General features: G+C 38.5%; 1 protein-coding gene across 4 annotated transcripts in view; it reads left to right on the top strand.

Moving 5' to 3' along the window:
- MTMR1 (myotubularin related protein 1) overlaps positions 1-13,474 on the top strand; it is a 37,429-nt gene extending 23,955 nt beyond the window's left edge. For all 4 annotated transcript variants that reach the window (XM_083797177.1, XM_083797176.1, XM_083797179.1 and 1 more), the window contains 2 exons: positions 1,185-1,361; positions 12,203-13,474. In XM_083797177.1, coding sequence (XP_083653303.1) covers positions 1,185-1,361; positions 12,203-12,367 — 342 coding nt within the window. In that variant the 3' untranslated portion in view covers positions 12,368-13,474. The remainder of the gene's footprint in view (positions 1-1,184; positions 1,362-12,202) is intronic.

Below are 13,474 nucleotides of genomic sequence, written 5' to 3'. Positions count from 1 at the left end.
ACACAATTTTAAGTAAACATTATCAAGTGATACTAACATTTCTTCAGCTATTTCCAGAGCAACTCCCATGCGTGACTTTGCAGGTCACTTTAGGACATAATTTGATTGACCCTGTGGTTGAAGACCAGGGAAATTTAAAACGCCTAAATGAATGAAGATAGGGCTCCATGAAATACTTTGAGTTTGGAAAAAATGATTAAAAACCAAAAAAGTTTGTTAGCATACTTTTGCTTACTTTGGGCTTTGTTGTTTATAATACTTGCTCTAACGCAAACATGAAGTAACTATTCCTTGGCAGATTCAGCTTTGTTATTTTTCTAGTTTGTCTCACTGCTTCTGTAGGGAAAAAGTTGCATGCAAATACCACAAGATGGAGCTGAATAACACATTCTCGGCAAATACAGGGTTTCCAAACAGATTTTTTTCATAAATGAGTAGTCATATGCAGTTCTCAATAAAGAAATGCAATTTAAGACACAGCGGTAGTAGAAACACATGCTTTACAACACTGAAGGAGTGTAAAATTGCAAGATGAATCTGATTTAAGTTCAGATTTAAAAACTTTGATCTGACTGTTTATGCTGATTACATTTAGAATAATACAACTTTCTGAACTGCAAGTAAAGCTAAAATAGGCATCTTAAAGTATGGTATCAATAGATAGGAGCAAATAGTTCTAGTAGGAGAACAGAATAATTATTTTCCACAGATGCTGTTTTGGATCTATCAAACTACATGTTCTCTTCACTGATTTTCTTTTCAAGGCTAATTTAATTTCAAATCTTTTTGAATTGGTCAGTGTGTAACCATAGGTTTAAGGAGCTGTAGACATTGCTGTAAATTATGACCACTGTAGCTTTCTTTTGCTCAGCTAGACCTTGGTGTCTTTGAAAATAATATGCATGAATCTCCTAAGTTAGCCTTGGAAGGGAACAAGAGTTAAAAGTTTTGACCAAGTTTTAAGGCTATTTAATGATCAGCTACTGGAAGTGTTTTCAGAGTGCTGTTTTGCAGTAGATAAGGTAATTTTCATAAAGTTACTGATATATAGATATTAACCTCACATTTTAAGATTTTGCAGTCTATACAATCTATATTTTTTTTGCTTATCTATCTATATTTTTATAATCTATCTATATTTTTGCAATCTATATAATCTTTTTTTTTTTTTTTTTTTAATTCAGGAGCTAAGCACAAAGACTGTATCGCTGTGGTCCTATATAAACAGTCAGTTAGATGAATTCACAAATCCTTTCTACGTAAACTATGAGAACCACGTCCTGTATCCTGTTGCTAGTCTGAACCATTTGGAACTGTGGGTCAACTACTATGTCAGATGGAACCCAAGAATGAGGCCTCAGGTATGAGCTTTCACATGACTTTTATGTTTTAGTGAAAAGTACAGAGAAAAATAAAATTACTCTTTTTCATAAGGTCAAATGCAGTATTTCATTTCAAAGTACTCTTTGTTGCTGATGGGGAAAAGGGTAATTTTCTAAAACAAGGTATGGGATATGTTAAAACTTGGTAAAATGTTTAATGTTCATTAAAGACACCAGTAGAATAGTGTTACAGTATCACTTTACTGACTTGTGAAAGGTGACATTAACAGTCTTTGTTATCAGAAGATTACTTTTGTAACACTTCTATAATATTTTATAGCACTTTTTAATACTTTTATTGCCTTAACCTTCTCATAGAGTTTAGTATAACTTTCTTTAATCATGTTTTGCCATTTACCAACAATGATTTAAAATACAGCAGTGGTTTGTGAAGGACTTGGACTACACACCAACTCATTTGTAGGTGCTTACTGTCTTACAGTACTTGTTTTCAGTTGACTTTTCTATTTTCAAGTTGGCATGCTAAAGATTAAACAGTCCCTATACGTACTCCTTGATTCATCCCGTATTTGTTCTTATAAGTAATGTCTGCTATTCAGATAAATCTCTGAATCTCATCAAACGAATGCTCTGTATGCTCTGTGAATTCTGAAGAAAGAACAATCAGCTTGTTCCGTAACCATAATATATCTGAGGGTGCTACGCTGTCTCTTTATTAAGGTAACATTTCAAGGTATCCCCAAGCGTATTATGATAAATTACCTGCGTTGAGTGACTGTTTGAAAGCTGCTTTCATCTTCTGGCAGTTAGCATGAGATGTGAGTTCCAAATTTATTAGACACCCACAAGTCACAGGCTGTTTTAAAAGATGTGTTCCTAAGTAAGTTTCAAGGACAGAACACTGGTAGAAATCCAGGCATCTGAAAAATACCTTTTAAGATACAGGGAAGTGTCGATTGCTCGCTTTCTCTCTGAAATGTTTCCCTCACTTGTTCTATTTTGGTTGCTGTAGTCCTATAAATGTTAGGTATCTGTTTCTAGCACATGTTAAAACTTGAAATAAGGTGTATTTTAATCTTCGTGGTTTTGAAGTAAAATTGTCAACTGCATTTTAAGAACATGTCATCTTCCCTTAGCCTATTTGCTGGAAAACATTTGTATGGTTTGTGCACACTTTAGTATAATTGACCTGCAGCAATGTCAGGTTATCACTTGTATTTAATTGGGATCTATAGGCCTGAAAGTGGGCAGACTGTGGCAACATACCTGAAAGTCAGTCCCTGTCCAAATGAAATGAGTGGTGGGGAAGAGATGGCATAATGAGAAAATACAAGAACTGTTTGGCCACCAAGTTATACTTGGTGGCAAGCTTTGCTCGCCACCTCTCTGTCGGAGGCGCCGTAAAGAAAAGATTACATACAATGGTACATCATTTGTGTGTTTTATGGAAGGCTGATTCGGGATTTTTGATGGTATTTATTTGTATCAAGAGCCCCGTGTTAGGATTACGGCCACATTGCAATGGATCCTGTGCAAATAGGTGACACGCAGCCTCCTTCCAGAGGGTTCAAAGAGCAAGTGTCTTGATAAGTAACAGTGAGGAAAACCGTAGGTTAAATGTGGATATCTCCTGCAGATTCCCTTTTTGCTAAACTGTGCTTCAACAAGGTCATTCTAAGTCTTAAGTGAAATAAAACGTTCCTTGGTTTCAGTTTAGAGGTGTTACATCATTATTGACTTCTTGTCCCAAGAAAATCAGATAGATTTTAGTCCTATCATATATAAATTCATTGACTGGGAACAGGGATTTTTTTCAGATTTGCCCTTTCCTGGGGTTGGAAAAAAAGTGTATTTATATGTGACATGTGGAAGATAAGCTCCTTCATTCTTCTATACAGAGGTGTGTGCTCTGTGGGTACCTGCATTTACAGATGAATCTACTAGCCTGGAATAGATAAGATAGTGTGATGCTCTTGATTTTTTTTTCAGATGATGCCATTTATTTGTCTTTCCTTTCCTATGTAGCCACTCAGACCTCTTCTTTGCAGTGGTCTGAGAAGTTCTGGCTGCAAGATGTCAGTTAGTTTTCATCCTGGGCAACTCTGGAGGGTGGGGGGAACACAACGAATGATGTTTCCGAATGGCTTCTGCAGGGGCAGTATTTTCAAACTAGTACACACTTTACAATTCATACATGCAGAGCGTGAGTAAAAATTCTGGTCCTTTCAATTCAAGCTGTGGCTTGCTCTCTGCAACGGAAGGACAAGAATGTATTTTAGTTGATAATTTGCATCGTCCATTAGGATATGTGTAGTTGTTTTTATGGCTACCCTTGGAGTACAGGGCTTCAACTTGTTTTTGTTTTTTTTTTTTAAATTTTTCTATACCTGCAATTTTTTTCTTCTTTTTCTTATTTTTGAATGAGTTTTCAAACTCATTCTTTTTTGTGTGTGTGCAGACTTTGATTCAGAACTTAAGATTAGCACTATCTACGACAAATGAATTCAGTTCAACCGGTGGGATAGGATTGTCTGCTACAGGCAGTCTTCAGAGATTCCACGAGCAGCCAGGGATAGTCTGTTCACAGGTTAATAGCTGGCTTAAAAAAAAGGAAAACAAAAAGCAGGCATAAATAGCTGTTTGTACAGTGCATGCAGAAATTATCTGGAAAGCATATAAATAGGTTACCATGATTGCTGCCTTTTTTATGCTGTGTAGAAATTGCAGAAGAATCTGACGCAATGAACAGTTAAGTGATCAGATCTCAGCTAAACTTCAGTGTCATTAAACAAAAAAATTGCTCATTTAAAAGGACAAATAAGATGCTAAATGGTACTGGAAAAACAGTTGAGATTAAAATGGAAAATATAATTACTGAGATGCTTTGTGTTGCCACATACTGGGTATAACTTGCTGTCTGGCACGTGGGGTGTCCATAACCATTATACCTGCCTTCAGTCAAGATGTCCAGCATTTTCTTCTCTTATGTTGACATTGGTTGTAATATTTTTAAGGTTTGCACATTTGATTTAACATTATTTTGTGTCAGGAAAAGGCTGTCATATGGCTCTGGAAATGCTTGGCATTGCTGGTCCACGATCCGTGGTTTTGAGTCCATCTTTTTTGTGTGAAAGAATGAGGCAGGAGACGTCAGGAGAAGGAGCCTTGTGGGTTAGGTACTTGAGTGTTGCCCTGGATAGCTAGATTTCATCCTGCATTCACTGCAGACTTTCTTGTGAGACAAGGCAAGTAACTTGCCTTGGTAACATACATCGGCAGATAAATCGCTCTGTATTCGATTGATATGGAATAAAATGCAGACTATGTACTTATCCCATGTTGTGAGCAAATCTGTAGTTATTTGAGGGAAAAGAAAAGGTTGTTACCCTGTAATGAGCACAATGTCAGAACATGCACAGAAAAGGAGAAACTAATACTGTACAAGTAATATTAATTTTTGGCTGTTTCTAACATATTCGGAAGAGCAAGCCCTCAAAACATTGTTCTAATCTATCAGATGTCAAAAGCTAAATGGACTGTAGGTTTTAACAAGTAATGGCATTAGTCTGTACCACGTAGAGTTTCCTGAGCCTGTAAATCTATACAGTTGTTTGCAAAATCTGTGTTCCAGTTCCCACATGGTAGGATTCATAATTTCTCTTTGCTAGGTATTGGTTTTCCAGAAGGCCTGGAGGTTTTGGTTGCTTTCCCAGGAGCATACCTTCACAATAAGTGTGAAAGTATTGATTATTATAGAGAACTGCTGTTTTCATCATTTGAGATTGACTTTTTCTATGGGTATACTGTTAACTAGGTTTTAAAAGCAAGCCTGTCAGACTTTCAGCTCTTCGTGAAGAGGAACAAAAAGCTTGAGTGAAAGATACTGTTGTTTTTGCAATGCACAGAGTAGGTTTTTGGAAAACTGACAGTCTTAAGTCAAGCGATGAATTTAAAATCACCATTTTTCTTTGCAGCTTTTCTTCCCTGTTGCTAAAACAGATAACATATACTCACTGAACAAGACAAAATGCATTCACTGTTGAACAATTTTCATGTGAATGGCTGTCCTTGAGCTAGTACAGTAATACACAGTAGATATCCATCCAATTAAGACTTGGTGGTACTGTAAGTGAGTAGCTATTATAATTTCTTTTATAACTATCCTTGTGTTGACAAATTTTGCTATCCACAAGCACTTCAGGATCCTGAAGGATTACTTGGGAATGAAAGCCTGAAAATCAATACTGAAAGTGAACTGTAGTAATTCTAAGAAAAGGAAGGTTTGAAAATTTTTGGAAATGAAGCTGTCTTATGTCTAGATGGATTTTATATGTGTAGTAGTATGTGTATTGGAATTGTAGCTTCTGTGTAAGTATAATTATAAAAACAAACAAACAAGAAATAATTTCTCTTTCCTTAAGTCTTCCCCTGGCACGAACAATTTATTATAACTGTGAAGTGGCTTTTTCTGAGAGTTATGCTACACCAGGTTCTGCTTTTGATGTGCATGTGCATAATTCCATTAAAAATGGTTTCATATCAGTGGTATTTTAAGCAATAAAGGATGTTTCTTTAGTAGTGTTCTAAGTATTTTTCAGCTTATTATAGGCAGTTGGTGCCCTATCTTTAGGATGTAGGAGAGGTAAGTACCTGTTTTTGAATGAAACAGGGTATAAATCTAGCTAAGCAGGAAAATAAAAATCCCCCCATTTTAACTGGATAATACTGCAATATAAGATATATTGGTGGGAACCTTCAATCAGTTCTTTCTGAGTGAAGAACTCCACTTGGCTAACTCAATTTTACAGTGTTTTGCTCTTTTTCATTGGCTTGGGTAGAGGGTGTCAAATATAGTATCACTAGGAGTGGGAGGATCATGTCCAATCTCACCAGGGAGAGTGCTCATGCCAAAGAGAGGAGAGGGCAGCTGGCAATATAGGCGTATATAGGGAAGGGAAGAAGTGCAAGAGTAGAAGCTAGGTATAAGTGAAGAGCTTACGTGAGGAGCAGAAGCAGGTTCTGTGCTTAATCAGGGCTTGATATAGAAAAGTTAGACTGGAAACTTCAGGAATGTTGAAATGGGCAAAAATGTGAATTGTGTAAAAGCAAGGGAAATCTCAGAAATTGGCTAAATAAAATCTTGATAAGTTGATTTTATTTTTTATTTTAAGTTGCTTCTGAGTTGGGGAGGAGAACAACATACAGTCAGTCATATTTGTTTTAGCTCCTGAGTCAATATTACGGTAGTAATTATAATAAATTAAAAAACAATCAACACCATAAAGTCTTCTTGAGGTGTTGCAGGTCTGGAGCAAGGATCCAGGCCCTTATCCCCACTAGTTAGTGCTGTTGGCCAGCTCCTTTCTGTTATCCCTGCTGGGATTGTATTTCTAGCTGTATCAGATATAAATGTCAGTTTTGGTTTTGTTTTATCAACTTATGGTTTTTTTAGTAAGTTTTATGTCATTAGAGAAATCTGATTTTATCTTTTATAAATAGTCAAATGACAGATTTTCCTGATGAGGTTAACGCATCACAATCTGTTAAAACCTAGTATATCGATCTTGCGATTTCTGCTTTACTTTTTACCAGAATATTTTGATGAATAACAGAACGGAGGTGGATCGATGTTCAGCACTTTGAGGTAGTAGCTTAACTAACACGGGCAAAACATCCTGAAGACCTCATGAGAAGTGGCCCGGTCGATTTTCCAGTTACAGCCCACCAAAGATGTAAATGCCCTGTTGGGTTAGCTTTCATCTGTGGAGGCTCCTCTCATGCGGCAGAAGTAGCTCTTTTCTTTCGCCTCGAGTACAGCAGAGAAATGGTTGGGAACTGGCTCTCGTGGCCTGGTGTTGCCTAGCAGCATTACTAAGGTGATGGGCTGGGAAGCTGCTGTTACAGAGGGAGGGATGCACGCCTTTCTCAAACCTAGCATCAATGCCACGGAGTAAAGCAGCAAAAAACGAGTGGTGGGTCCGGAGACAGCTTTTGAGCTCCCTTCCCTAATTTGAGAGGCATGATGAGAGAGGAAGCAGTGCATCTGCTGTCAGGCTCCCAACAAATTCATCTCAGTCAAATCAATTAGACGATTTCCTAACAAGGCTGTAATAAAAGCTTGTCGTGGAGGCACAACTAGTGCTGTGTGAGTGTATATTTCCAGGCTGAAGGTGATAACAAGATCTCCTAATAAACGATCTTCTCCAGGCTTCTCGTTCCTTGCACAATCTGCCACCCTTTCACTTCCTTTTATTCTACACAGTGGCAAAGTAAAGGAGAACTTCATTCAGAGCAAGCCATTACAGGTATTATTGTCAAGATTGCAGGACCCATTCCCTTCTGAAGAAAGCTTTATTGGGGAGAGGAATCGCACTGAAATAGAATGGTGTGAAATGGCAGAACTGTAGATAGATAGCTGTCAGAATGTGCAAAAGATGGCATGAGGAAACACTGGCAGCACCAGGTCTGCTGGGGAGTAAGTCTTCAGGAAATGTGGAAAAGAAGTAAACATTATTATTTTCATGGGTCTTGTGATGGAATGCATTTGAAGATGCTTCATCCTCTTACTCTTCTTTCTCCCGCCAAGATAGCAGGAAGCTGCGTGATAGCAGTTCTGTTTGATTCTCCTAACAGTTTCATTTATAAAAAACATACATGGGACTTGAGATTGAGGCTTTGTTCCCCCACCTTTTTTTTTTTCTCTCTAGCACCATTATCTATGTTTTCATTCTTTCACATTTGAATTTGCTGTTTTGCTCAAGGAAAGGGAATTACAGCAGCAGAATTTAAGATATCTGGGAGAAAACGCAGATCCTCATGCCACGTGGCTTTTCAGTTCTTTTATAAAAACAACTTCTATAATGTTCTTTATATCATTCAGCTGCCTGTATCACCTTTTTCTTACCCAAAGCGTATGTCATTGTAACACGGACCTTTATCGCTGATGAGTACATTATTGTCAGCTGTTTGGAAATACTCTGAAAGTATTTTCTAGAGTGAAAGTATTCTCTAGAGTGAATTTGACACGTTATTACAGGACATTAAAATATGTATCTGAAGTTTACTGTACAAAATGTTATTTTGTACTGTTGTGCATCCAGGTGTTATAGTATGCGTTCACGTGATGCTGCATTAAATGCAAAGCAACAACTAATCTTTTCCTGGTAAAGACGTTAGAAAACGATGCGTGTTTACACTACCATTTGAAATGGCACAATGATATTTATGGAGACCTGTTGTGCAGCATTTGCATCTAATGTGCACTTACTAAACGATGGCCAAAGTGTAAAAGATGACATTTCTTGCAGACCCTACTCTGTCTTGCTTTCAGCTTTGCCAGACTTTAATGGTTTGTATTGAGCCACCAAGTATGAGTGTCTGACCAAATTGTTTTGTAAAACTTTATCCAAAAAGGCTTAGTTTCTTAGGAGAATACATCTGACAAAAACATTTTCCCCTATGAAAATACTGGTGTTATAGGTTTTTGTTGGGGTGAAGGGCTGTTTTTCTGTAAATATTGCATCTCTAGGGCAAACATGAGATCTTAGGAAGAGAAATTATCTTTCAGAATCGTGCCTGGTCATATCCTGGAAAAAAATTAATCCAATTTGGAGGTTGGAACAATCTCAGTAAATTCTCAGGAACTGAGAGGAAATGGAGTTAGAAAGGGGGAGATGGATTTGGTACAGCTGATGAGAATTGTGACTAGCAGGGAATAGGAACGAGGAGTTGATAATGCTTAGCATGATGCTTTCTCTTCTACTCCTGGAATATAATCTGAGAAAATAGTTCATTTACTAAGTCTCACCCAGCCTGTATTAAGAGTCTAATTGGAGCTGCAGAGTTAAGCACTTGAAAACTAGGAAGTGACAGCACTCAGCTTGTCTCTTGATATAGTGGCTATATATTCGTAAGTCGTAACGATCCGTTATGTTGTGCAGAGCCCACCTTGCTCATTTTCTGGATGTCTTTCTTTGAGGTGATCTAGACAGGATCGTGAAGGATGCTGTTGTGTGTGGAATCAAAACCTCACATGCACTGTTTGGAAGCAGTTGAAGGGGGCATTTACTGGGTGTCCTGCTTGATACCCAGGAGGCTGAATGGCTGAATTCCTGAATTCTGTTAAACCAGCCTGAGATCCAAGGGATCCAGATTAGGAGGTGTTCATTCTACATCCTTGGCTGTGAAAGTGCAGTGTTAATGCTTCCCTGCCTCACTGGGGTGCTGGAGAAATAAATTGGTTTCTCGACATGAGATGAAAGTACAGAAAAGTCCGTGAGGAAAACTGAGCATTTTTATTTCAGAGGGATAAATAAAGGATGGGGTCAGATGCTGCAAAGAAAACTAAATACTGAAAAACTGCTCACTAATTGAGTAGCATCAAACTGTGCACTGAATAAATCAGGAATACAAGGGAGGAACTAATGTTTTAATGTTTATTTAACCAACAATTTTATACAGATGTACAGGAAGAAGGCTGAATTAAGTGTGGAGAAGTAATCTTCATTCTGACACTTTCTAATTTTTGGAGTGCATAACTTTTCAGCCTTCGTGTTAAAGAGTTGTTTCCATGACTTGAATATGCACTGCCTTTTAAAATGCCATTATTCTTATTTAGAGCATTTATTTTAAGATGTTCCTGATCTTTGAGATGGAAGCATGGGGAGAACAGCATTTACATCCAAGTTTGAACATGTGGATTCGTGAATTGGGTTCAGGGGGAATGCAGAAGAAGGATGGAGAAGTGCAGCCTGTCTCCCCTAAGTGCTTTACGCAGCGTGCCAAGTCCTGCAGTGGTGTTTGTGCTGCGTAGCCTGAAAGGATTTGTAGTGGGTTCCCCAAAAACCAGATGGGAGTTAGAGCACAGTGTGGAACACTCCAGCTAACACCGGTGTGAAAGGTGTCTAGGAGAAATTGGCCTGGTAAGCCAAATCGTGATTAAGCTGTGCAGAACTCAGGTGTACAAATCTCCCATGACCCAGGGCTGGCGTGACTAATGATAGCAATGGTAAATCATTCTGTTACCGACCGGAGTGTTTCAGAAAAACGTCTTCATAAAGCAGAACTCTGACGTGGGAGTGGAGGAAGAAGGGATCTTGTATTTGAAGGAAAGAAAAAAAAAATAGGGGGGGAGAGTGCTAAGTCCCGAAAGTCTTGGGCTCCACTGAAATTTGAATTCCCCAGAGTGTGTCATCCGGTATCTTGAGAAACTTCAAATACTTAACAACCATCTCAGAAAAAAAGAGATTGGCTTTCTGTAGATGTGCTTTGTGTTGGTTAGTGGAGGAGGCTGCTCTCTTCAGACTTGTGGCCTCACTTTCTAAAGTATCTGTGCAATGGGTGTGGGAGAAGATTGCAAGGAGGAAGGATTCATTCCACAGCGAAGGCAGGACTCCAGGGCCATTGGGAGCTTGTTTGGTGGTGTGCAGTGTTTCCCTTGCTGAAGACTCCAAAAGTTATGCTTTAGAAATTGCTCTAGATGGCATGCTGGATGAATTGATGACTCCCAAGGTACTGGTAGCAGCACTTCGTGAACATGCCGAAGTTTTGGTTTGTGGGCTAAGCCACAAAACAAGAAAAAAATAATTCAGTGAAAAATATGTTTCACTTGCCTTTAAACAGTCTGTTTGGTACTATTTTATCCTCTCAAGTTACAATTCAGTTAGAAATGAAATGTGTTTTTCCTATTTCAGAAACACAAGTGTTAGATTTTGAAAATGTCAAAATCAAGTGCATGGGGTTTTTTTTGAAATTTCTTTTAAAAGTCAGGATTGACAAAATCTTAAATTGTGCTTCAGTTGTGTGTTGACAGCAAGAAGAGAAACCCTTTCTGGTTTTTGAGATCATCTTCACCTAGCACCACGTGAGAATTTCATGCTCAGGTGTGCATCCCAGCCCCACAAATACTTGTGAGCACTAGGAAGTGATCCTGGGTGATCACAGTTCCCTGGAGCCTGGCATTCCAGAAGCCCAGGGTATAATTTCCTTATTATGTCTAGCAATCTCTGGGTTTCCCAGTGCTGCGTTTCCCTGTGATTGTCTTGACAGCCCAAATAAATTCTTTTCCCATCTTGTGCTTTCCAAAAGCTGTAAGCAATTCAACGTTTATAGAGAATGAAATAAATTAAAAGCAATTGACAGCCAAACTTTTCTGGGCTTTCTGTGGCATTTGGAGGAAGGGGAGGTCTCTCTCTGCTTGTCTAAGAAAACAGACCCAGCTGCAAAAGCAACATAACTTGGGTCTTCCTTTGTCCATGATATATTTGAGTGTTCCAGGAGAATGTGAAGTGTGCCTAGAACTCTGATGCAGACCCTTGGCCAAAGTCTCAGGTGTTTTTCGTGCCACTGTCAGCAGCAGAGGCAGAAACCTGTATGAGACGCTTCTACAAAAGGTTTATCAGTGTGGCTCCAGGAGATGCAGTTTGACTGACTTGCCTGGTGCACTTTTCTCACTGCTGTGCTGGAAGGGGTCAGATTCTTGGAAAGGCGCCTGGCTGGATGAGTAACAAGATGTTCCATATGCAGCCAGCTTTGTGAACTCTGCTGTCTTTGCATAACAAGTTCTGTCCCAGCAGGCAGAGGAAATAGTTCTCAGGGAAGGACATTTATTGGAGTGTGTGCTATCCCAACAGCTTGGTTTGCAAACAGTCTTTTGAATTGGCCTTCTGCCAACTGTGTTGTTAGAAAGGGACAGTTTGAAATGCTTCATTTCAAATGACTAAGGAAACTCTCACTAAATACCGATACACCGAAATTCATAGCTGTTGGATTCGTTGTCTTACTGCAGAAAGCAGTGGAAGCATTACTTGAGAAGAGAATGCATGAGAGTCAAAGTAAACCTTTTCTTTCTTCACCTGCAGGTTCCAATCCATCAGAATCTCAAAGAACTCCTTGCCATCCGGTCTGAGCTTCAGAAGAAGGTTGAAGATCTGCAGCGGGAAGCTGCTACGCGATCCATTTCTTCCTCCTCTGATAGAGGTTCATCTCCTTCCCACTCAGCAACACCGGTACACACTTCTGTGTGATGCTTCACGCGGCTTTTGTTACGCAGCTTATGTCAGGTAATACAGAGAGGAGGGTGAAATGTTTTTCCTATCACACAAGGATCGTGAGTGACTTGTAATTGCTATGATCTACATGCCTTACTGTGTCTGATATTATCAAGATGAGGCCAAAAAGAGCTTCAATAGATGTGATGTATTTTCTTGTTGGCAGTTCCCACGTGTTTTGACATCTCTAGCTAAATCACCAATTGTGAAATTAAACTTGGTTTTGAGCAACTAACAATTTAACCATCCTAAAAAGGAATCCATCTGCCAAGCAGACAGAAAAATGCCTCTCATGCTGCCGAGGGTACCATGTCTAGCTGGGAGAATCGGATGAAATGACACGTGATGCTTACACAGAACACTGAGAACATTTTTCTGAATGGGAGCTGCTTATTTCACACAGGTTTTGTTTTTGTTTTTGGCTAGAGCAATTGTGTTAAGGTAATTGATACACTTGGAAATTGATTTTAAAGTAATGTTTTCCAGTTTAAAGTAATGTTTTCCAGTGTAGTCAGTTTTGCATTTCAACTAAATATGCCATTAAAAGTGGATGAAATGAAGCTAGGTTTGTCAAAAACACCACACTGACTTGTATGATGTAATATATTTGGTAAAGCATGTATTTTAGGTTTTTTAATGCCTTTTGTACAAGTTGAAATAAAGTCTTTTGACAGCTTAGTTTATTGTTCAGTTTCAGCCTCCTGAGTGAGGAGTAAACTTAATCATGTCAAGGTCTTGTACAAAGTAAAAGTGTTTTCTAGCAAATGGTAATATTTGGGGTTGAAATGACACCCACCTGTGTAAATTGTATAGTCTGTATAGCTCCACATTTTGTTAAGTGTTTTCTTTTGAAGTGTACACACAAAATGCAAAGCTGTGTCCTTTATAAAAACATGTGTATGTGATGTTAAACATATGCATACTCCCGTGTTTTTAAGCTCTACGTTCAGAAAATGGATCCTGCCTATCCAGACTCTTTCAAAGACCTTAACTTGTAATGACTTTGTCAAACAAAGTTTTTTTAAATAATAAGAGCTTAATTGGTTTGCTTGAAATAAAGCCTGTTGGCTTTCTGTTTTTTAA

The sequence above is a fragment of the Anser anser genome (genome assembly GCF_964211835.1).
Source record: "Anser anser genome assembly, chromosome: 13".
NCBI lineage: Eukaryota > Metazoa > Chordata > Aves > Anseriformes > Anatidae > Anser > Anser anser.
This window is presented reverse-complemented; position numbering and strand designations above follow the sequence as displayed.